This window comes from Triplophysa rosa, linkage group LG10, assembly GCF_024868665.1.
Source record: "Triplophysa rosa linkage group LG10, Trosa_1v2, whole genome shotgun sequence".
NCBI lineage: Eukaryota > Metazoa > Chordata > Actinopteri > Cypriniformes > Nemacheilidae > Triplophysa > Triplophysa rosa.
The window spans coordinates 3,130,121-3,154,812 of NC_079899.1; the positions used below are offsets into that span (position 1 = coordinate 3,130,121).

Below are 24,692 nucleotides of genomic sequence, written 5' to 3' on the forward strand. Positions count from 1 at the left end.
ATATAATCGTCCATTCCAGACATTTGGCGAGTGATCTCGCTCCTTCTGTTCAGTCATTCACTGAATGACACAAATGATGGTTTCAGGGATTACATACACTTCTAATGTAGCAGAACAAAACGTCAGAACGTCAATGAATACCTCTGACATTTATAAGAACACTCAAGCCTTTTACATTTTCATGTTTTCTTTGGAAGAACCAGATCAACAGCCTTATAGGAGTCTGAGGTGCTTTTCCACTCTAGAGTTCTCTTTTCTACTGACCATGGACAGCAGAACATTTATTCTTGGAAAAGAATATATTTCAAGGTTCTAAAATAAATGTTTTGTAAAATTCAGTTAAATGTATGTAATGTAAAATATACATTTGAGTGATTCTCATGAAACCATTGAAACATCATGGCAATAATGACTTTAAATATAAAACATATAATTCAGTAACACACAAAATATCATAAGAAAGATAATTCTGTTCTCGGTTCTTTACGTACGAATAATACAGAATGAATTGTTTTTGTATTTTTTTGCAGATCTCTCACACAGAGAGATCTTTACAGCAAGCTTGATTTTATTTGCAGTAACACATCTGCCAATACCTTTCAAATGGCTACCGGGTTAAAAGATTTCTTTATATTTCTCTAACATTTAAATTAATATTTTTTTATGAAAATATACTTTATTAATGTCTATTTCTGTATGATGAATAAGGTGGCTTTTCTATTTTTAGCAAAACATGCTATCAAATGGACATTTTTAGGCAGTAACTGTAATGAGACTTTTTCAAGGTCTGATTTTTTTTAAGTTTTGAAATGAATGTGTCTAAACATGACAGATCTTATTTTTAATGCCTAAAACGACAAATTTGTATCTTTAAAAAAATCATGTTTGACATCATGAAAGCCAAGATTTTGTGAGAATCATTCTAATGCCACAGACACACTAGACTTTTCATTCCATTGACTTCTATTCATACGCATGCAAATGCCACAGACCGGAAAGAGGTCAAGTCTGGTGAACTGTGACATGCACATTTGTATCACTGTATGTGGCACGTGTGACCAACAGAAGATTGACAGGTTAATAATAATATTGCATCTAATTTTGTACTGTACAACTCAGCTTCAGAATAATGAAAACAACAATAACTGTATAAAAACTTTGGAATCTTTCTGTGCCCAAGTAAAAAAAACCCTGGAAGCCTAGTGTGACAATGGCGTAACTGTGAATTTTCCTCAAAACTATTTTTACAGTAAAATGATTACAGTAAAATCATTTCTTTTTAACCATAAATGGTACGCTCAGTACGCCCACAAAATAGTTTCTATATTCATTTTCTATTACATCGAACATTTTCAGTGCACGAGCAAGAAATATTCAAAGGACTATGACGATCAAAGATCACACACAAAAGCCATTAAACATTTTCAGTAGTTTTATTGTAAAATGCCTCCTCTGATTCAGAAATAAATAAGAAAATACGGCTGTGGAATTCACAATGTGCAATTCAGACAAGAAAAAAAGCCATTCTATGTCCATAGTCTTGCAACAAATTCCACAATTTGCATTTGAAGAATGATAGCGTCGGAAAAACAACTATATGCTGATTGTAAACGTCCTTACTAAATATACAACACAGGCATGCAATTCGTCCTTTGGCGTGAGTTGGTATACAACAGATAAATATTCGATTTAGGACCCATTTGGCGAAATCGACATGAAATTGCACCGCAACAAACATCGTACAATCGTTCAAATGTGCAAGAAATCAGTTCATAGTGTTTATAATGCACGGCAGGTTGGGGTACTGAACAAAAAGTTTCTCAAAATGACAAAAATGCAGTTATGTTACAAGCATAGACACATTATGGAACAGTTTTGCAGACACACAGGTTTCTTCCGAGGAAGCGAGGATGGAGCGTGTTAAATGTGCATATGAATGAGGCTTGATCTACATTTGACATTACAGAAGATACAACTGAACCATTTCATAGTTTCCACTTTATGTCTGTATTCTTTTGGCTTCCTTTCTGGATAGCGATCTTTTTCCACGCTGATTTCGTAAACCTGGCGACTGTGTCTCGATATCTTCCGAGGCCTCGGGCAGAATGGGCTCTACGTAGGTTTCAGGTTCCGGCTGGTAGGGGCCTGCTTGGAAATATTATTTGGCTAGCTCAGCATGTGCTTTTGTCACCCAACACGTCCCAACTCTTCATTTTAACGTACAATAATAACATAGTCGTAAAAAGGTAATAATACACAAACGTCAATACGAACCATACCAACCCAGATCTGCAGTCGTCCACAACCTTGCGATCGATGTCCCTAAACTATTGTTATTCTAATATAATACGTATACATGTTCGGTTGTGGACCGAATGGGAAGTTGTGACACTTGTTCTGAACTCTCTGAGGTATCATACAATCGCATAAATCACAATACAATAGAAAAGAAGAAAACCAAGCGGCAAGTTTATAACACAGCACTCGTACCAGGAGCATTGCAGTTGCGTTACTATTGGCACACACTACATTTTGACCTGAGCGTTAGCTGCATACATCAACAAAAGTTTCAATGAAAACAAAACAAACGAAAAAATGAAGAAATACACAAACAAGGTTACGTCAGCGGTCAGCAAGAAGCGAGTTATCAGGCACAGGCTTTGATGATGACTGCTGTTAACCTATTCGTGTCATCGATTAACATTTACAAGGCACAATTAGTTTATGTACAGTCATAGGACCGCTGTTAACATTGATGGTCATTGTTAGTAGTGACATGCGTCCTCAATATCTCTTGCTGCTTTGCAGTTTAAGTTCTAGCAAACAGGCCACGGGTGCGTAACCATCACTGTCCCCAGTATGATATAGTAGCGCTCAGCTGGTGTTAGTGGCAGTCCAGTCCTTTCTTTGGTTTGATTGTTTGTTTTAGAGTCGGCCAGCAAAAATATTCAGCATTTCAATCCACGGTGGTTATCCTTATTAACTCATGAGCGAGTGTGCTAATCTCGGGATGCGTAAGGGATCAGGCAGTATAGATAGCCTACTATGCAAAACCTGAAACGGTTAAAGATTGTGTTAGTTCAGAGGCAAAATGACTGCTTCCTTTAAAAAAAGGACAAACATGCAATTCGCTATGATGTTGAACAACACAGCGCATTTTTAAAAGCAAACAGATTATCATGCTTCCTACTGTTTCTAAAGCTCTGTTCTAAAACCTAGAGAGCTGCCTATATAGAAATAAATAATACATTAGGGGTGGGGTTTTATATTTGCTGGTTTCTAATAATTCTTGTATTATGCATTTACAGTCGCCTCATAAAATAGTTCGGTGAGATCAGATTTCAAGGCAGCGACGTCATATGTCATCCTTTACAGAATAGGCAATCCCACAATGCATTTTGACAAGCTGATTGACTCGTTTTGTTTCTTGTCATTTTCTTTTCTTTTTATATTTTTTATGTAAATTTAGTATCATTTTTAACTATTTTGTTGTGTGCTCTTGTCAATTTATTGTTTATTTATGTGCATTTTAGGTTTAGATTTTATAATAATTTTAGTGCATCGGCTAAAACTTATTTCAGTTTATTCCTGAGGCAACATTTCTCATTTTTGTTTAGTTTCAGTTTTCAGAAACCATTTGGGCCAATGCTTTATTGGATTTCAGTAAACAGAAATGTTTTAAAGGTAACTGTCATAACCTTGATGAAAACTAATTTAGCTGACGTTAATTTACAGCAAACGTGGCCAACAAGTGTCCGAAACCCCTCTAAGACACCCTAACCCGTTTGGCCACACTGGAGGACCTGCTAACTTTAGACTTTAGGTTTCCGTTTGATTCGGGCCATCGGAAGGTAGCAGCTTTGTCGGCTTTGGAACAGAGCTTTAGACTCCTGCACGACAATAAACCTGACATCACAACAGCGTTTACCTGGGTATCCTTGTCCGTTGTAGGGGATTCCTACACACTGAGAGGAATCGCAGTATCCTGGAGGTCCAGGAGGTCCTCTCACTCCAGGGGCTCCCTGCCGTCCTGGTGGTCCACGGGGCCCGGCCTGGCCTGAGGGACCAGGGGGCCCTATCGTAGACTGCCCTTGTGGCCCTGGGGAAACAAAAAAGCAATAAGTTCCTCACATCGCCTGTAAATTCTCGGATGGGGAAACTGATTTTAACACTGTAATTTAAATATGTTGAGGTCTTAATTAAAAGGAAGAAGGGGAAAGTCCGCCGCACCGCCTCCCCCCAGCCCCTCTCTGTCTAGACGGTATAAAACGAACTGGAATGTCGTCCCCTGACTCCTGCTCTCGTGCACATCCAACATGTGTTGCCAATGAGGACTCCGCTGCAAACACTAGTCACTCCCCCAAAGTACAAACAATGAGTCACCGCAAGCTTCCTCCTACTGTACGTATACAAGCTTCATTCACAGAGAGATCCTGGCGCGGTTTATGTGAGGGAGATGTAGTTTTACTGATAGGCCGGCTCTCGGGAATATGCGGTTTTAGATTGGAAAGCGGTTCCATACGTCCCGTGGAGAGGATGCTAAATGGTGTTTGTGTGTTGCTCTTGTTACCATGGAGGTAATAAATCATTCAGAGCCTTTGTGTTGCACTGGGACGGCTGTATCGAGATCGACACCGCTCAAAACCCCAAACATGTCTGTACAACCTCTGTCTAATAACAACTGGATTACTTCTGTCGTCCACGCTGCTCCTTTTTGTTTATGAGTCAGCGTGGAAACTACCATTCTGGCCAGTCTTGCATCTTGGACAATAGTTGTGTTTTGTTTAATGAAAAGTGATTTATTTCTAGACTCTCATGTGTATTCAGAGGTCAGGCTGCTGGTTGTTATTGCGATAACGGAACGGGCTTCAAACTGCAACCGCAACATAAATGTCAGGAGAAAAGAAAATAGAATGCTAAAAAGATTTACGAAGGACAAAATGCCTGTCGATGAAATTCTTGGCATATGACAAACCCAAATGATTCCCCATACACCGTGCATAAATATTGTATAATCTCGGAATGGGAATTATAAAGAATTTCTGCTTTCAATTATGATTCTTCTTAACTTCCTTTAAGCTTTTTCATTTAAAAGAGACTGAAACAAATGAGAGAGAGATGGAAAATAATCTGGATTTGGGTCAATTTGATGAGAAATGTTTGAGTTCATATTGAGATCTTCAATAATATTGTCTTTTGATCGCAGAGTTGACAAATCTGAGCTCAGTTTGAGACATTGTTGACATCTCTTCTCAAACTCTAATGACAGACACATTTCCTACATTTCTGACGTCAAACGCAGATTCTTTTTTAATGCAACAATATCCGGTTCCAGTCATTTTGAATGACATCAGAATAAGAACCTGTTCTCTGTGGCCAATGGCCTTCTGGGATTCCTGGAATAGAAGCCAAGTGCACATATAAACCTCACAACAAAAAGAAATGCCGCTGGAAACGCCCTAATGATTTAAAGATTTTTCATCTGTCTAGGTTTTGTTGTTACAGGCCCTCTGAGGTGATCGCTCCTACCGGCCCCTTTTCCAAACTCTTGAAGTTCTCTTAATCCCGACTGTCACAACACGCCTAAATGAGAGGTTGGCACACTTTTGAGCCAACCTGTCCAAACAACCCGGGGAAAACAATCATTCCCGATTCTTTGGAAAAACTAATTCCAGCTGTTGCATAAGAGACCATTCATTTGATGATGAATCATCATTTTTGAGCAAGTGTTCATCTATCAGGCTTAAATATTTCACTGTTCCTCTCCAGATGATGTGGAAATAGCAGTTAATGTTGTTCAATATTTGGTAATATTTGTTGTTAATAAATGAGTTTCATAAATCAGCAGATTTTAGATAGGCAACTGTACGGCTGAACCCTTCGGTGAGAAGCAAACATGCATACACTAATATCGCGAGAACTTGGAACTGTTTTACTACTGAATTGTACAAAAAAGCACGACTCAAAATAAATTTTAAAAAGACAATAACGAAGCTCATCATAAAATAGTTATTATCACTACAAGGAATGCACACAAACTTCATGAAAAATCTGAAATAAAGTAAGGGTGTAAAAACACATACCAGGGGGTCCAGGTAATCCTCTCTGTCCCTGAGATCCGATACCTGGATTTCCTCTCTCGCCCTTCTCTCCGGGCATTCCTAAAACAATACAAGAATACTCATTTTTAAAATATGCCTTAACAGACTCTAGCTAATGTATACAGTTCTCATACGCTAATGTTCTAATGTGACTGTATCAATAAATGGATATTCATTAATTAGCTAGTGTATGGAATTGGCATACCTCTTTCTCCTGGAGACCCTGGCAAACCTGAGTTTCCAGGGAAACCATTGGGTCCAGGTTGACCCGGCTCTCCGTGGGATCCCTGGTTGCCAGGAGGGCCTGGGGGTCCGGTAGGACCAGGACTATTGCTCCTGTAGTTACTGGGGATCTGGTTCAGCATCATATCAATTCTGCTCATTTGTCCTACAAGCGTATACGATTTTTAGTTTGAGATTAACAAATACTTCATACACAAACAAAAAACCGGTCTCTTACTGTTGACTAGCTGTTCACAGACTTGTCTTGCTACGGAGCGCATCATATTCTGGGATGCAGTGTCTCCCTGGAAAACAAAGAGACAGTCAAGTGGTGCTTGGTCCATGCCAAAGTTTCTGCCGCTGTTATGAGTGGTTGCCAGGGCATTGCTCTTCAATACCTGAAACCTTTTTTCATCAGGAACTAAGAGGTGGTGGTTGCGAGGAAGTTACGGGAATGTTATGGAACTGGTTGTTAGGTGGTTTCTTACTTGCCCACCCTCTGTTGTCTATGCTATTCTAGTCTTTAGATTGGGGTTGGATTCCTCCTTCAATGCTATAGGTTTTTATGTCCGCTGGGTGGAAGTCATACAGTAGGTCTGATAATCATTTATGTCAGCGGCGCAGATGATTTACATGAGCAAAGCCCTGAACAATAGTAAGAGTAATGCTTGAGCAAACAGCGCTAATAAAAGAGCAGCGTGAGAGCTGAAGTTTACGAAAGAGACGCTCACCCGTTCACCCTTCTCTCCTTTCAAGCCAAGGAGTCCCTGTGATTGACAGATGAAAGCAGATTAAAACCAGAACAGGTCAGGTCAGGTCAATGTTCAATTTGTCACAAACGTTTCTATTTGTGTAGAATTTGTTTTGCCTATTAAAACGATTTTATAAGAATGATTCACTTTTATGGTTTGTAATTGAACATTTACATACTTGGAGGCCAGTGTCTCCGGGTTTTCCTGATTTTCCCGTGATTCCTGGCATTCCAGGTGATCCTGGTGGTCCCTAAAATATGAGCATGAGAGCAATAGCAATGAGAATGGGAAATGCAATTGAACAATTCTGCTTTTGATTCCTCTTCTTTTCAATTCCCCCAACTTTATTATTCATCTTGAAATGCATGTTTTTAAAACAAGCAGCCGGTAATTACACTAAACGAGCGTAATGGTTGTTTATATAAGTATGCGTAGTTAAAGATTCACATAGCCTCTTACGAGCCTTAAGTGTACACAACAAAGCGGTTCTTGCTTCATTTCACATCGGAGATGATTGAAAGCAATAACTTAGTTAGTGCGTGGGTCAAACATTTATAACCACTTTTTTTAAGATTCCAATAACTGGCTCATTTGTGACTCAATAGAATGATCTACTGCATTATTGTACGGATGTTTATTGTCTTTCTATTATTTTGTCTTTCAGCACAGCATGATCGAGACAATGCTGTACATTCGAAATACTTTTGTTCAGCGTCAACAGATGAGTCGTCTGTAATGCAGATCATTTTTAAAAGCACTTTTACACACCATTGGTCCTGATGGACCTCTTGGTCCAGAAGGGCCTTCATTTCCTGGTGGACCCTGAATAAAAACACATGTTGTATTTCAGTAATATGATTCCTAATGTTTCCTAATCAAGCAGGATATAAAATAATAAAAGATGTAGGCCAGAACATCAATTTTATTCACCCAAAACAGATTTAACCGTAAAGTTAATATTGGGCATTGAATACAAGAACGAAGCCGAGCGATTGGAAAGGATTAGACATAACAAAGCCATTTCATTTTTAACATGCCCTGATGAATCGTCTGCAATAGGAAGTTGTGTTGAGAACATAAACAGGATCAATTCTGGTTTCAAGTTGACTTAAACATGCCCTTGAGATGGACTAACCAAAACACTCGATTGGCCCGACCAGACAAAACACAATCCAGATAGCAAAGCTGAAAACCTGCTCTCTCAAACAAGGTGTAAAACTCATCATGCATTGAAGGTTATCTGTCTTACCCTTCCTCCAGAAGGTCCTACAGGGCCCAGAGGACCAGGAGCACCGGTGGGGCCCTTGAAAGATGGAAAAAATAATTTTCATGTCAGCTCATCATACACATTTTATGGATCAAACAACGATTCAGCTGTTTGTGGATCACAGCTGAGCATTATTTTGGAAGGATATGACTAAGTTCAACCTTTCCGCCGCGGAGAAGGAAGATATTACCAACTGAACCGCATAAATTCATGTGTAAATAAACTTTCTGTAAAGTAATGTGGTCAGTGATTTACCTGCATCCTGTACGCCAATTAGTACCAGTTGACATTCGTACTTCTATCCATGTTTTGTTTTTGTTCAAAGTCAAAAAATGAAGTTATAATAATGTTGTCAGCAATCATTTCGCTCATATTCAGAAAACTGTACGAGAAACGCCTCTGTACTTTGTAAACCCGCAAGTGTCTGTCAACGGTCCCTTTCTGTTTTTTTTTATTTGATCAACTACTTATTTAGAGAACACATCATCAAAAGTGAAAATCATTTATCTGATAAACACGTAATTCTGTTCACAACAGTATATTAGAGCGAATTATAAAATGCATAAAAAACTGCACTTACTCTTTGTCCAGGTAGACCTGGGTCACCAGGGTCTCCCTTAGGTCCAGACCGCCCCTGAAAACAGAAGAAATGAAGAGAGCTTTCACACTGCAGTTAAAACCAGCCTCTCTCATTCATCTGTATGTGGATGACAGGGAGAGGAGGCGAGTACATGCTGTCTCTGTTATATTCATGGGTTTGAAACTTAAGGTCATAAAATAGATCCTCACAAAACAGTACAGTCCGACAGCTTCACGATTTCAACCTCCAAGCAACATGTAACAGCCCCAGTAAGAGGTACTTGACATGAACAGGGTATAAATTGTTGGTTCATATTTTATAAATGTTAGATTAATAGTAGCATAATGCATAAAAACGTCATACCCACTCAATTACATTAATTTGTATAATATATAATTATTCCCTTTATTAGTTTGTCATTTTAATGAACAGAAATTCAATATTTAGCAAAACGCTACATTTTCCATGATTGCCCCATGATTAAAATAAATTGCAAATTACATAACACAGTAACACCCATCATTTACAGTCATTGTCTCAATGTTTACACAAATTATGTAATTGGTAATGTTGACTATAGCATTCCAAATTCATCCATTCAACTCTATTGCCAATTATTAAACAAATTAAACTTTATCCAAACCCACTTGGTCCTAGACTAGCCAGCCCACTGTGAGTGCTGGACTAATTTATCTGCAACCCTGTTCCCCATTAGAGTATATTTCTGCTCTTTACTCACTGGTTCACCAGGAATAGACAATCCATTGGGTCCCTGTGGGCCTGGTGGTCCCATTGAGCCTGGCGGACCCTGCTCTCCACGTGGTCCCATATGACCCTGGAAAGACAGATACAATAAGTTAGAATCTGGTATTCGATGAACATGCTACACTTTATTTAATATCAATCTCTGGTTATTTCGTAGCAATAGGACAAGTTTACCGGTGAACCAGACTCTCCCCTCTCTCCTCGTGGGCCTTTTGTACCAGGGCTACCCTGGAAAAAAAGACAGTAGCAAATTTAAGAGGATTCCATATTTCATAAGCCAAACAGTCATGACTGTTCCTGAGAGTAAGATGTTTCAACGTTGGCCTGCCCAACGGACCTCACTTCTGCTTTTTGACCTTTAAGTGCATCCGCTTAGTCCACGAGCAAGTCAGAGATCATTAGCTCATGCTGTGCTCCAAACCATAGGCAATCCCAGATGTTTGACAGAATAGCGTATATGAAAAGAGGCCCCGTCATCATATTCTTCTACTTAATGTAGAGAGCAGGGCTGTAATTACAGCGCTGGGGCTACGGGGAAAATACCCCCATCCCTGAACTAAAGATCTGCAGCGCTGGTGCGATGGCTTCAGAGTCAAAGGAAATGTCACGGGACTCTAATGGTCTTACCTGAGGGCCCGCTGGACCATGAGGGCCAATGCTGTCCTGAGCACATGTGCAGGAGTGAGGAAGAGCAGGACATTTGGCTTCATCTCTCTACAAGGATACAAAGAAATGTCAGACCTCCTGATACTGTCAAACATGAAATAGATTCTTTCTGAAGTGTATGTAAGCTAAGCCAGTGGAAATAAACACAGTATTGGTTGCCAATATTTGTCAACTGATATTTTAACCATTTAAAACCATTGGCAAATCGGCTATAGCATGAAAAAGGCTAACATATTAATTGTGATATGTCTGTTGCAAACTTGCTTGTAAACCTTAATCCACAAGCTTTTGAATTTAGCTAAATAATTTAAAGCTGCAATATGTAACTTTTGTTTGGTTAAAAATAAACAAAAATCAGTGTTGAAAACTCCTTGCCCCAATTCACAACAGTAAGCTTACAATAATGATTTATAATTTGAGCTGTCAGGCATGATTCCAACGGAAGCTTGATGTCATTTGACTTCAACATACTGTACATAAAGATAAGTGACTAAAGTAACCTGCGATGTTATGTTTCAAACAATGATGGCGATAGAGAGGCAAAAGTTATGGATTGCAATCTTTTTAATGACAAGCAAGCAAAAAATATCGTTGTTAATATAGTATAGTAGTTAAAAATTTGTTTCGGCCACAAAAATCCTACCATGCACTCCTATTGTAAAACAGTTCTAGCAAGTTACTTTACTGGCCATAGAGGGCACAAGATGATGTGTACCTACACTACACTACATGGTCAAAAGTGTGTGGACACTCTCTTCTTTCTAACAGGTTTGGATAAGCCCCGTATTTCCACGGCATGCAATGACATTCTCTGGAACTTTTTGGGATCAGTTTGGGGAGGGCCATTTCTGTTCCAGCATGCCCCAGTGAACAAAGCAAAGTCCATAAAGAAATGATTTACTGAGTCTGGAACAACTTGACTGGCCTGCACAAAGCCCAGACCAGAACCCAGCTGAACAGCACTGGAATGAATAGGAGCACTGACCGTGGGCCAGACCTCCATCACCCGACCTCACTGATGCTGTTGTGTCTGAACATTCAAACGCTGTTAGGGAGGTGGCGAAGAACCAGCTCCTAATAAATACCAATGAATTTGAGAAGTGTTTCCACATACTTCTGACCATATAATGTCAACTACAGTACGTTAATCCTGTGATGATGTAGGTTAACTGGTAGAGCATTGAGTTAGCAATGCAAAGGTCATGATGCTTATGGAACACACGTACTGATGTCATGTGCCTAAAATGCACTGTTAGCCGATTATCAAAGTAATGCTTTCCAAATGTAATGAAACATGATCTTGATCATGTGTTTCTCCCCACACTGATAACACCGTGATGCATGTCATGAGATAACTTGACATGAGGAAGGTTATTATGGTGAACTATGAGCCCTCGCAGTGCTTTTAGAGAGACGTGATGACATATTGCTCCAGAGAGATTGTCCGAAGATAAAGTGAGGGGAAGGGCAGAAAAGTCATAGTGAAACACAACTGTTGGAATTCACTAAGATTTTGACAGCTGTGTTTAGGGAAGAAACACTGACCTGCTCTAAATACATACACTGTAATCCACTGAGACTTTATCGCTGTTGCTATTTATTATGAATGTTTTCGCTAATAGTCCAGAAAGGACACAACCTCCTTACCATTGCTGGAATATCACAACATTTGTCTCGACTTGTCCAGCCCAAACTGCAGACAATATCAAACATCTGGAGCTGGAACTGCGGGAGAGACACAAAAGAAGGCAGACGGATGTTACACATGGCTTCTATTGAGCGGCGGGACAGGGAATGAGAAAAATAACATGCCCATATGCGCCCAACGGCACGTTGAAAAGGACCACAGACACAATAGAATCCGTCCAGACAAGAACGGTCGGGAGGACGTGTGAGAGTGAATTCAAGAAGACAATGAAAACGCACGGCTGGTTTCGCTCGTGTTTGGATCTTTTGTTGCGATTTGTACTCACTGTGGTCGACTGCTTCTTCGAACCGCCAGACTTTGCCACTTTGCCAAGAACTTCATAGCCCTCTGTGGTGATGTTGTTGGCGGCTTTGATCGGCTTCTCGCCCACCTCCTGACAATCGATGTTCAGTTTGACATTTTTTGGTGAAATCGAGATGTGAAGCTGCAAGAATTAATATGCCAGTATTAGTGAAAATACCTAGGTAAAGCAATCTGTGCATCAGTCACGGTCATTTATTCAATGGACATATCAAATTGGTTCATAATTCTCCACGGAAATGTACTTGCAAACAAATTACGTGAAACACTCTCTTTTGGAAACCCTTTTGCCATGGTTCCACAAGACACGGACCCTGTGACGTTCTACAAACTGTGTTTAAAATTCTTCAGACATCGATGAGTTGAATTCGTTCATGTACAGTAAAGCAAACTGAATGTCAGCAGAATCGTCCTTAATGATGATATTAAATGGTTAACCAACTGTCATTGTCTCTTTGAACAAACCATGAGACTACACTGAGGTACAACCACTAAAATGCTTTTTCCATCCTTTTTTGGGGGGGATACATTTTCTTAAGATGTAGCGTCACCGCATCTTGCTATTACGTCATTTTGCGGCTGACAGTGTCTTGTTCCTCTGTCTTACATCTCATATTCCTACATTGTAGATCAGCAGTCCTGAAGTAAGGTTATATTTCTTGCCACAATACTGTCAACATATTTGGCAACCGAATCCGGCATTTGGCTGGCCACAAGTAGAGGGGTCTGAGATTCTGGTTTTGGATGTAGCAACTCGCATGGAAACATTTGGAAGCTTTTCTAAATAGCATGTTCAATAGCTCATGGGAAATTAGAAATACATTAGATATTATTGCAGTAACTGAATGCTGAGACTTTTTTTGCTAGAGGTCAGGGCCGAAGAACATTTCTATGGTATCATTTAATTGTGCCATAAGCCTCCACACTTGCCCGAATCCTCCCATTCTGGCTACCGCGGGTGTCCGTTATGCCCACCATGTGATTTCATTTTGGTGCTGTTGTGTAGCCTCCCCGACTGTCAGGATTTCATTGTATCTATCTGCCTCCATTTTATAGTTGCATGTTTGGCAGACCGTCTTTCCTTCCATTTTCTCTACCTTGAGTCTAGGAATTCAAATGGTTTTTCAAGCTGTCAGGCCCTTTGCGACAGCTTTCCAACTGAAATGCATCCAATAACTGTTTAAAAGTAGTTTGAGTGGTTAAACACTACTCAAATACCTCTTCTCACGTTGAACGCACAAAACTGATGACAGAATCCTTCAGTAAAGGGTTTGCTTTAAACAATTATATCACTTTTATCAATGCTTTTCTTTTAAACGACTTTATCGCAGTGGCTTCTGGTTGCCCTATCTTAAAATGATAGATACAGTGCTGTATAATTTTGCTGCGTAATGTTTGGAACAGTCTTTCCCTGGCACTGCGCCTATGTTGCCTTAAAAAGGCTATCTTGCTAGTTGGCTTAATGGAGTTTGGCACAAAGTCGCTATGATCTAAATAGAATCCATTGAGGAGGGAAGGAGTCCTGTGGCTCTAGGCCTGACCTTCAAATCGAATTAGGAAAGCATTCATTCATGGATTTATTTAAGCTATTAAATTGATAATCACTGGGATTGGATATAAAAGGACTGAAATGAAATGAAGAAAAGGCCACTGTTCTGTGTGGTAATGTGCGGTTGACCAGAGAAGGCCTTTAAAAGCTGTGCTGATTTCCTATGGCTCCCTGACGACTCTTGTTAAATAGTATACTGGCACGGTAGAAAAATTTGCTGTCGACACCAGGATCTTCTGATAATATGGGATTCTTTGGTTTCAAAACATCTAGCCAAGGAACTCAGCTACTACAAATCCATAATTCAAATTGGCAACGGCACGCTTGTGGTTCAGTTGCATAGCGATATTGCAGTACACAAATAAATAAATCTGCACAGCCATGGATCTTTCTGTAGTATCATTCTAAATATGTTCAAACATGCTAAAAAATGTTAGCATAATGTTGAATCGTGCTAACATCATGCTAAAGATACTATCATAATACTAAAACATGTTTACATCATTCAAAAAATGTGTTAAAACCTTAGCATCATGCTAAAACATACTAGCATCATTTTAAACATGTTAGCATGGCGCTAATTCATGGTAAAACATGTTCGTTTAATGCTACAATCATCCTGGTAAATAATCTTCAAATTCAAACATGCTAACATCATGTTAATACATGTTAGCATTGTGCTAAAACCAGTCTACAAACTTTGTAGTTTATTTACTTTTTTTCTTCAATTTATTAGCAAAATAACTGAACATCACATGTGTCACTTTACCCTAGAATCTGAGACAAGCCAGCAAATGTCCTCCACATTTTAGCTCACTTCTTTTTCACATTAAAGAACTTTCTCAACTTTACTTTCTCATTATAGGTTTTCTAAAACCAAAAAGTTTCCTCTCCATGAAACCAGTCTGCAATCTTGTGACCAGGCTGGTCAGCTAAACACCACCTTGACTCCAGAACTGCTGTTCTGTGTTTAGGTCCCCAGTAAAGCCTGTGATTGTGGATCATCCAGTACTGTACAAAACTACAGTAAGGTACACCACAGAGGCAAACCAGTGGTTTTCTACTCAAACCCCGGACCACAAACTGAGATAAGTTACAGTCCAGATGACATGACATCACTGATCACAGCATGAGCTAACAAGATCCATTACAGTCTCCTGTGCGTGAGATGTTTTATGTTCAAAGAAACTGGAACCTTTGGCTATAGAGACACTCAGTGTTTGCTTTTGCCTTAGAATAACCTATAAGAGCGCAAAATCCTTTATATAAAAATAACATCATAAATTCACTTTCACTTTTGAAAGACCTTAAACAGTAACGATAGACGTATATGGTTCTCATGCACAATGGCCACCCAGACAAAAAATGTAATAAATGTTGCTCTGTCATAGCTCAAGAGATCACAGTTGTGTCACAGTAAGTATTAACTTAGTCTTAAATGTTTCTCCAGAATACCATAGGACAAGTAAAATAAGGTAAATTAATGGGGATTTGGGTAAATTTAATATGCTTTGTTAAGATCTCAAAAGATCAACAAAAGTTTCCATTTGCTCTCCATTTAATCTTATTGATGTCTAGGTGAAATAGTTTGAGATGTTCTTGAGATGATCTCATCCGTGATTCTTCTTTCTCAAGGCGAGTCTTGCATGAACCTGAAGATATGATTTTACAAAGAAGAACTGCTGTGTTTTACAGATGTGTGTGCACCATACGGACCATTAAAACATCTCAATTCAAATCAAAAGGCAAAGTCAACAGCAACAAATCTTCCATTAAACCAAAAAAGAGTAAATCTGAGTGAACTTGGAAACACATTGTTAATCTACAAGCCAAAAAATATCACAATCCATCTCTTTCAAAATGGTTCATCAAAACAAACTTTACTACTTTGCGGGGACTCATATTCACCCGGAGAAATTCCACAACTTTCTAAATGCGATGTAACTGGCAGGAGGAAGAAAGAGCACTCCAAGATCAAATCTATACTCCCACATACACGAGACAACTAAAGTAACGAAACCATCTCATTGGAAGGAACAGATGGGCTTCAGGTCATTAAAGGTCACTCTGGCGCAGGATGAAAGCTACCTGTGCAATTTGATCATTTCAATGAAACTCACTACATGGCAAGGTTTTCATGTTTGACTGCGGTGTTTCCCAAATTATACGTTTGCTAAACCTTTAAAGGCCCTCTACCTTGTGGAAACTGCCATGGAAGACTTTCTTCACGTGGTCATTATCAAAAGAGACTTTCTGGATTTCACCCCTGGTGTCCTTGTTGTAGAACGAAATGGTTCGGCTGGAGGCTGAAGAGAAAACACACATGCAAAGATCGGTCTGCAGAAAACAAGAAGCAGCCCATAACAAGGTCTGTTTCGAAACAGGTTTCAGCAAACCCCACAACTGTGATGGTTCCCAAAAGAGAAGGTCCTTACGGTCAAGGGTGAGTCCAACCTCTGGGTTGTTATTCTTATCGGCTATCTGCCATATATCAAAGGCGTCCTTGCCCGTGTCCGGGAGGAGACGGAAGAGGAGGATGAGGGTGTAGGAGGGAGGAAGACCATCTGGATGGATTTCCCTTTAAGGACAAGATTTTTACACGTCAGTAATGAGAATTGGGGGCTGTTTACACGACACCGTTTGCAACTAAAAACAAAACGTCTGCAACGATGTTATGGGGGCCTAAAAAAAAACAGGTTTTAAACTGAACGTTTTTTGATATTTTCAAAACAACAATGGCGGAAATGTAGATTTACTGTACCGCTACTACAACTAGCAGAGACATATTATTTACATACACCAAATTCAAAATCCACATCTACTCTGATGGAAAATATAACATTAACAATTACTGGCACTGTGCGAACAGTGTTTTTATTCATTTTTCGCAGATCCATATGAAACTTTATAAAAACGCATAGTAAAAACGTTTCCGTTTTTATAACGTTGTCCTGTAAATGTCCCCTCAGGCAGAAGAATGGCCTTTTATGTTAAAACTTTCAGAATTTGTTTCATGTTGCAGTGTCAACCAAAAACACAGCTGAAAGAAAGACTTAATGTACTGTCCTGTGACAAAAAACAAACCCCGAGAAAAGCCTCCCAGCCTTGAGAAATTGCAACATATTGAAAGTATTTTCCTCCTCTGGTTCTCAAAATGTTTCCATTTATACAGCTGTTTACCAGCACAAATACAAATCATTATGAAGGCATTAATCGAGCATGACTTGGCCACAGACGCAATCCTACACTCTTCTTTGAACTTTGAACTGAGGAGTGTGATATCGGTATTTGTATATTACGTTCTTTCAAAATGCTAAATTGCAATGGATAGGTTTGATTGTTACATCCCTAAGAGAGTCTATGATATTACTTCACACTGGAAATATGTGAAATATGTGACCCCCGTCTTCACAAGCTGCAAACAAACAGAGACACTGCTGCTTTGTGAAACAGGGTCAAGGACAGCGGCGAGTTCTGAAGATGATTAAGATAATTGTGATGGCTCGGGGATCATTACGGTCTGTAGGGGGGAGAACACATGCTACATAGCGACCTACTTTGTGGGTTGGGAAATGAACGCATCCTTATGGAGTCTGTATGCGATGTAACTGTTAAAGGAGCCGGTCTCCATGGAGACTCCGTTCATGCCGGCAAACGTCCTGTCGGTGATGTTAAACGCTTCCAGCATCCTGAAGCCTGTTCAGTTTAAGCAAAACATAAATAAGTATACATATACAACGGTGTGTAATGATGAAGAGAAATGACTTGAAATGTACAAAGTCAAGTTCTGACCTGGTGATGTGAATCCATCGAGGTAAATCAAAGGACATGCTGTAAAACGAGAGCACAGAAATCGTATTTTTCTTTGGTCTTTTGAGATAAAACGAATGCTGAGACTACAGACTCGATGAACAAAGTCATACTGGATGTTGCTGTTTCGCAGATAAAGGTAATGAGGTTGTCCTGGATCTTAGCGAATGCGTCAAAGTTGTCCACGACAAAGACGTGTCTCTCGCTGGGCTTGCTTCCAATATTCCTCAGTTCTGCCACGTCAACGTCCGCGACGCCCACCACAAACACACTGTAGCCTGAGAAAGAGAGAGTACAAAGGTTTTTAAAGATCACAGTAATCCATCTGCTGTCATTTACAGTCGAGAAATCGCCCGGTATTTACAGTAAATACATCGCCTAAGATGGACGAATCTCTTCTAAGGACCACTTTTTAGCATCTCAGTTTCCCAATAACGTGTTATTATTATTACTTTTTCACAATCACCAGACAAACTTCTCAATCACTGAAACTTTATGCCGCTGATGTCTGTGTTACCTGCATGCTGAAGTTTAGTGGCACTCTTCTTCACGTCATCTTGAGATTGCCCATCTGTCACCACAACCAGCACCTTAGGAACGGTCCTCCTCATCCCGCTGTCTGAAGTGAGCACCTTCTCTTCAACATGCTTCAGTGCAGCACCTAAAACATCAGACACAACACTAATCTACAGTATTTATTCACTTCTCTGGAGAACCATCAGACATTCAAGTGTCACTTTAAACTGTTTCATTACGTGCAGAGATGTTGACAATGTAATAAACAAAAGAAGGAACACAAAAGATCCGTCACCGACCTGTTTTGGTGTTTCCTCCTCTGTAGCCGACCATCTGGAGAGCAGACAGGACCTTTCCTTTGTCGTGGTAGGTGTTCAGCTTGAACTCCGTTTTAGCGCCATCGCTGTACTGTACAAAAGACACCTGTTTCCACAGAACGAAAGACAAGGTGAGTCACGGTGCGGCCAGGCGGTCAACACGTCATCACGTGACCACCGGGCGTGTTACCTGCATGCCGACGTGACTAATGACATCAAAGGCTCCGATCATGCTGAAGACAAACTGACGGACTTTAGCAAAGCTGTCGTCTCCGATGCTCCACGAGCCGTCGATCAGGAACACCAGGTCAGCCTTGGCTCCTTTGCACACTGGCGTACAGATGAGGACAAATGAGTTACGCAGGCATCCTCATCCACTTCTCATAGCCAAGAAAAAACATTTTGGAGTCTTTTGGGAATGTAGTGTTACAGATCACACAAGAGAGACGGAATTGTCTTTTGTTTATAGGATTACACTGAAGGGGAGGAAGCAAAGATTAGGCCAAAAAAACATGTTTATACCATTTTAGAGATGTTTAGAATGGAGCTGTGCAGTTGTGCATCTTACACAAATGCAATTACATGGTCTTTGGTTATTGAACTCTGGACTGTTGAACTGAGTTACCAATATAAGAAAATCTTTGCTTGTAACACATTATGAAAATATGTAAAAATAATCACATTTTTATCTTATCTATAAAACATTCATGTTTAATTTGTTAATTCTTCAGCCCTAAATAAAAATTAAATGATAAAACTGTAATGGCTTACCCTCGAGAGCACCGGGGATGGTGGGTGGTGGTGGAGGGGGTGGGGGTGTTGTCGGGGCTACGATGGGCTTCATCACTGCACAGAAAAGAAATCCAGACATCAGTATACTGTAAACAGAGCTGTGTGCTTGAATTCTGAGTGTGTCAGTGACTCACATGTGCGTTCCTTCACACTGACTCCCGGACCCTCGTCGTTGGGGGTCTGCGTGTAGACAGTGGCGTTGTACAGCGCGTCTGGCGTCAGCCCGTCGAAACAGTACTGGCTCTCGGCAGCGGTTATGGTGACCTCTTGAGCGCCACGGTTAGATGCTAATGATGGGAGAAGCAAGCAATGGTTAGTTCCAGAAGGTACGGTACCACAGCTGGGACATACAGTAGCAGTCAAATGTTTGAACATTATATTACAGGAAATAAGTGATATGACACAGCTGGAACCAAAACTCATTGGTCATATCCCCAAGGAAATTCACGAGGGATGCATTTTAAAGTGTTCATATGCATGTTGGACACTTCATGTATGCTTTGTGTTCCTATCTCGTCCAGCTCACCCACACATCTCCTGTTCTGTATGACAGTTTTATTGCACCTCACAGTGAACGTTCTCAGAACTTTGTCAAACGTTCTCTGAAAGTTATCCAGAAAACATTCTTTCAGTAAGAGCATTGAATTAACATTACATCAAACATTCTAAATACGTAAAAGAAATGATACAAAAACATTAGGTAACAGTTTACAATAAGGTGCTTTTTGTTAACAGTAGTAAATGCGTTAGCTAACATTAGCTAACAACGAACCGTTTAGTTTTTCAGCATTTCTTAATCCTTGTTAATGTTTGCTAATGTCAATGCAATTATTCATGTTAGTTCACGGTGCATTAACTAATGTTAACAGACACAACGTTTGATTTTAAAAAATGTGCTGAAATGAACATGAACTAAGATAAATAAATGCTGTGGAAGAATTGATCATTGTCAGTTCATGTTAATGTTAATACTATTGTTAACCAATAGCACCTTATTGTAAAGCGTTGCCAAACATGAGTGTGAACCATTATTCTTAAATCCTTAGTGGAACTTTAAAACGTTTAGAAATAACACTTTTATAAATTAAAGTCGGCATGAAATGGAAGTAGCGATTGTATTTTTTTCTGTATTGTGACGTACCGTATACCTGAGTGAAACAACCTTTGAAATGAGAAAAAAATGTAGGGCGGGACTTGATTTCATCCATCGAGAACTGATTGGATCGTTGAAAGTTAAAAGACTTGAACGCACGTTTGCAATCAGTCAGTCATTGGAGCCCCGCCCTTGCCCCATTCCTCGTGACCGGAAGTAAATAGAGGTCGTATCAAGGAGTAGAGGAGGTTAAAGTTTTTGATTAAAGATTACAAGTACAAATGAATTAAAAAATAATAATGATATGCACAGATAAATCATTTATAATAAATACTGCAACACTGTAAAAAACAATACGAATGATCATTTTTAATTTCATGCCGACTTTAATGGCAATGTTAGCAAAACGTTCTTAAAACAAAGTACTTGTATTTGTCATTAAGTGTTTTGTTTTGTATTTTACGTTCTAATGTGTCTGTTCTGTTCTATTGAAATGAATGTATAGCGTTTAAGCATAAGCCATTAAATGCAATGCACATGGAGTGCAATATATGTAACAAATAGGGAGAACAGATACAAAGATCATTTCCCCTATTTATCTCTATGTGTCTGTTTTGTTTTAGCACTTAACTGTGAGCCAAACACACAAACAATTATGATGAGTGTAAAGATTAGTACCAAAGAATAAATAGAAGACCTATAAGACTCTCAAACAACTGCAGAAAGATAGTGTGCGGTCACATTTACAAAACGGGAGCTTGAGTTTTTAATGCCGCACAACATGTGGCTTTGCTACAAATATTGCTTCCAGATCATTTGAAAATAGACTCAAACATCCCTTATGAATAAACATCTGTTTACCACTAGCTGTTCACAAGTGCTCATCACACAATGTTGAACCGCATCAGGCAAAAAGCTCTAACATATGTGACACTTTAGTTAAGGGGTTTAAAGAGCTATCTCTAGCTTCAAATGTCTTTGACTCACGAACAAAAGGGTTGATTTTTAGTCTGTAGGAGGTGGCGGCCCGGTGCGGCGTCCATCTAATGCAGAATGAGTCATAGCCCACATTGTATGTCTGGAGGTCAGTCACGTTGAGATACACTGAAACAGACAAACAACACGATTAACGCCATCGAAACAGATTCTTGTGACGTCCGAATGATTTCCCAGTCAAAGAATCCAGCACGTACGAGTGGTTCCCTGTCCGGTAAGAGCTCCGCTCACGCCCGCGTCATACTGGGCGTAAACCTTCAGGTCATAGGTAGTGCCGGGTTGGAGGTTTTGCAGGATATGTGTGGTCACATCTCCAACAAGCACTTCCATGGTGTTAGTTGTGTCTGGAACAGCATTCGAACACAAAATGTGTACCAAAATAATACACTACCGTTCAGAGGACAAATTCGTTAATATAACGCAAAGCTGTCTCTTACCCGCTGGTGTATAGACCAGTTTATAACCGTTGACCCGTGCAGCAGGAGGGTCCCAAGAGACGCGGAAACGAGTGTACCACTCGTCTGAAACACGCAGGTTACGAGGCTCCAGGAGACCCACTGAGAACCACGTGACATGTTAGAGAAACATAAGATACGAGGCAAGATAAAGGCGTTTGAAAGCATACAGAACTCCTCTGTAGACCTACAGTATTAAATGGCTGGATGAAAGTCATTATCTTGGCATGGTCAATTTCTATTCTTTCTAAAACACTGAATATCTCTACTGAATAGTGAAGAGAAGACGTCTGGTGGTGTGTTCTTAAGCACAGACTCACATGTTTTTCCATTATCAGACACCGAGGAGCCCTCGCCGTCAGCATACAGGGCCACCACACTGACGGAGTACTCCATCTCTGGAATCAGCTGCTCCAGCAGGGCCGTGTTTGTGTTTCCTGGAACCATAACCTGATAAAAGAACATGCCATATATTGTTCCCCCAAAGTGTAATTGTGTACTGTATTAATTCTTTATAGACAGACATTTAGACTGACAGATAGATCGATGATTATTATATAATATGAAATACGATGTTCTTAGACGACTTGTGAAATTTCCCTCATGCGTTTTTTTAACAAAAACGGAAAACTTGGCACTTCATTACAGTCTTCTGATCACAACAGAATAGTTGACTTTATAAGAGTTCAGATACATTACACCCTGAGAAAGATGCTCGGCTGTTTTTGTAGCGTCTGACCTCCTGTCTGTGTCACCACTGACTCCCAACCCGATCATCACTGTCACAGCCAACGTAAAGCGAGAGATGCCGGAAATATTCCTTTCATGTGTTAATAGTCTAGAAGTCGCAGTAATGAGAGTGAATGACGTGTTGACAGAGGTTTGCGGATGGTCTTCCCTCACCGCTGCTCACTATATCTGGTCACGAGGGTCACCGGCTGCAGACAAATAACACGCGACAACTTCCCCGTTCTCTTTTTCTGTCCTTTTCAACAACCCTATACTTTATTTTGGAGACGGGGGTCAGTTGACGAATGATCGTTCTTCAGCGCCGCCGGTTTTCCAGAGGAAAAAAGTGAAAGAATTTATCTCAGATCAGAGGTTAAATGAATGCGCAGAGCTAAATTTCTCAGTGTAACGCAAGCCATTTGGAAAGCTGGCCGCACTGTTGGAAAAAGCTCTGCGTCCTAACCAATATTCCACGAAGAAATAAAATCTCAGTGGCTGCAGATAAGGAGCTAGTTCAATTTGAACAACACAACATCACTTTTTATGAACTTTATTAGCTGGAGCTCTGACATAAAACAGGTTTGAGCTCAAAATTTCCAACAGCTGCTGTCGTTCAAACGACGATCAAACGGCTATAAAGTCATTTATAGATCTAGCAGCTTTACGAACATCACTCTCCAGCAATGAAGTCCATGTGAGAATGAGACTACATGCCATTGAAAACACAAACATCTTTGCAAACAGATTGCTAGGAGGGGTGACTGTTGCCCCACCACGTCTCACTCGACAAGGACTTACGGATTCGGAGGGTCGGGCTCCGGACAGGGGGGCGTAGGCGACGCGGTACTCCAGCACATCTCCGGAGGCCGGCTCCCAGCGCACGTTCAGGGTGTTTGTGGTGGGGTTGTAAACCTGGATGTTCCTGGCGGGGGTCCGCACCACTGTTTAAGACATGAATGGCGTCATAAAATAAAAGAGAGTAAAAGGGGTGAATGGTCAAAGAGGTAACGGAAATTAAAAGCAGTGACAAGAATGATCCCCAAAAATGAGGATTTTCTACATACGACAAGCAATGTGCAACAAAACACGTTTTAAAAGGTGACGAGAGACAATGTTTAGATCTTTTAGAAGAATCTCACAAAACATCCCACTGATATGTATTTCATACTTAATATTTAAAAAATAAAATGAAATGTAATTTGTTCATTATTATTATTATATTTTTACATGATTTTTAAAAGTTTTTTTGATATTTTAAAGTAATACTTTTCGGCACATTTATGGCAGTATATTTATTCTTTTCATCGATAAAGTTAAAGTGACCCTCATATGTTTTCATGATATTCACCCTTTTAAAGCAGAAAGCTATCATTAAAACCCTAGCATAACAGACAAGCATCGGGAATCACAGGTATGAGAAACATGCCTCTTGAAAAATGCGAAGCATGTGGAAAACGTTTCAAATTTCCAGCAACGAAAACCCCAATACCAGATTTGAAACCAAAGCAGTGGTCAACATTTTAACATGGCACAGCTACACAAAGCCAGAACAAAGTATTACAGATGATGGGAGGCAAACCATGGAATTACTGCCTACTGGAAAACAATGGCGCCAACAAAGTCCTGTAAGCCACGCTCCGTTGAGGAGCATTAACCCCACGGCAGTAAATACATGAGCTTTTATGTCTTTGCACCTCCCTTGGTTTTCCATTTGGTGTAATAGATATTTGGTCCCCCCGCACCAGCATCCCCAGCCATTACACACCATAAAGAAGACTCATTAAAGCCATGAATGGAGAGACATTTATGGGGTTGCCAACACATCGGCATTCCTCCCCTGGTAATCTATCCAATAAAGCTGACTCATTTTTTGGCCAAGTCTTTGGGTTACTATTTATAGGAACAAAGCTTGAAAACAGTAGCAAGAAAACTTCGCTTTGTACTTAGTTGCATTGTAAACGCTGACAATTAAAGCGTGCCGGTTATTTGGAAAAACATTACTGATGAGCAAATTAATGCTCAATGCCTGTTTACTCAAGATTTCTACAAATGCTAACAATGATTCTTAAGTAGA

General features: G+C 40.0%; 1 protein-coding gene across 5 annotated transcripts in view; it reads right to left on the reverse strand.

The window, feature by feature from the left end:
- Positions 1-1,420: 1,420 nt before the first annotated feature.
- col12a1a (collagen, type XII, alpha 1a) overlaps positions 1,421-24,692 on the reverse strand; it is a 57,556-nt gene continuing 34,284 nt past the window's right edge. For 4 of the 5 annotated variants that reach the window (XM_057343197.1, XM_057343200.1, XM_057343201.1 and 1 more), the window contains 30 exons: positions 23,417-23,559; positions 22,210-22,339; positions 21,872-21,991; positions 21,632-21,778; positions 21,426-21,542; positions 19,480-19,632; positions 19,325-19,399; positions 18,744-18,883; positions 18,536-18,659; positions 18,238-18,381; positions 17,834-17,998; positions 17,703-17,741; positions 17,468-17,606; positions 16,346-16,488; positions 16,107-16,216; positions 12,327-12,485; positions 12,001-12,078; positions 10,315-10,401; positions 9,862-9,915; positions 9,662-9,757; positions 8,923-8,976; positions 8,325-8,378; positions 7,844-7,897; positions 7,254-7,325; positions 7,055-7,090; positions 6,562-6,628; positions 6,307-6,489; positions 6,084-6,161; positions 3,929-4,099; positions 1,421-2,145 (listed from right to left, as the gene is read on the reverse strand). In XM_057343197.1, coding sequence (XP_057199180.1) covers positions 2,000-2,145; positions 3,929-4,099; positions 6,084-6,161; positions 6,307-6,489; positions 6,562-6,628; positions 7,055-7,090; positions 7,254-7,325; positions 7,844-7,897; positions 8,325-8,378; positions 8,923-8,976; positions 9,662-9,757; positions 9,862-9,915; positions 10,315-10,401; positions 12,001-12,078; positions 12,327-12,485; positions 16,107-16,216; positions 16,346-16,488; positions 17,468-17,606; positions 17,703-17,741; positions 17,834-17,998; positions 18,238-18,381; positions 18,536-18,659; positions 18,744-18,883; positions 19,325-19,399; positions 19,480-19,632; positions 21,426-21,542; positions 21,632-21,778; positions 21,872-21,991; positions 22,210-22,339; positions 23,417-23,559 — 3,278 coding nt within the window. In that variant the 3' untranslated portion in view covers positions 1,421-1,999. Of the gene's footprint in view, positions 3,055-3,928; positions 4,100-6,083; positions 6,162-6,306; positions 6,490-6,561; positions 6,629-7,054; positions 7,091-7,253; positions 7,326-7,843; positions 7,898-8,324; positions 8,379-8,922; positions 8,977-9,661; positions 9,758-9,861; positions 9,916-10,314; positions 10,402-12,000; positions 12,079-12,326; positions 12,486-16,106; positions 16,217-16,345; positions 16,489-17,467; positions 17,607-17,702; positions 17,742-17,833; positions 17,999-18,237; positions 18,382-18,535; positions 18,660-18,743; positions 18,884-19,324; positions 19,400-19,479; positions 19,633-21,425; positions 21,543-21,631; positions 21,779-21,871; positions 21,992-22,209; positions 22,340-23,416; positions 23,560-24,692 lie in introns of all 5 variants that reach the window. The other variant, XM_057343198.1, reaches the window with a different exon arrangement.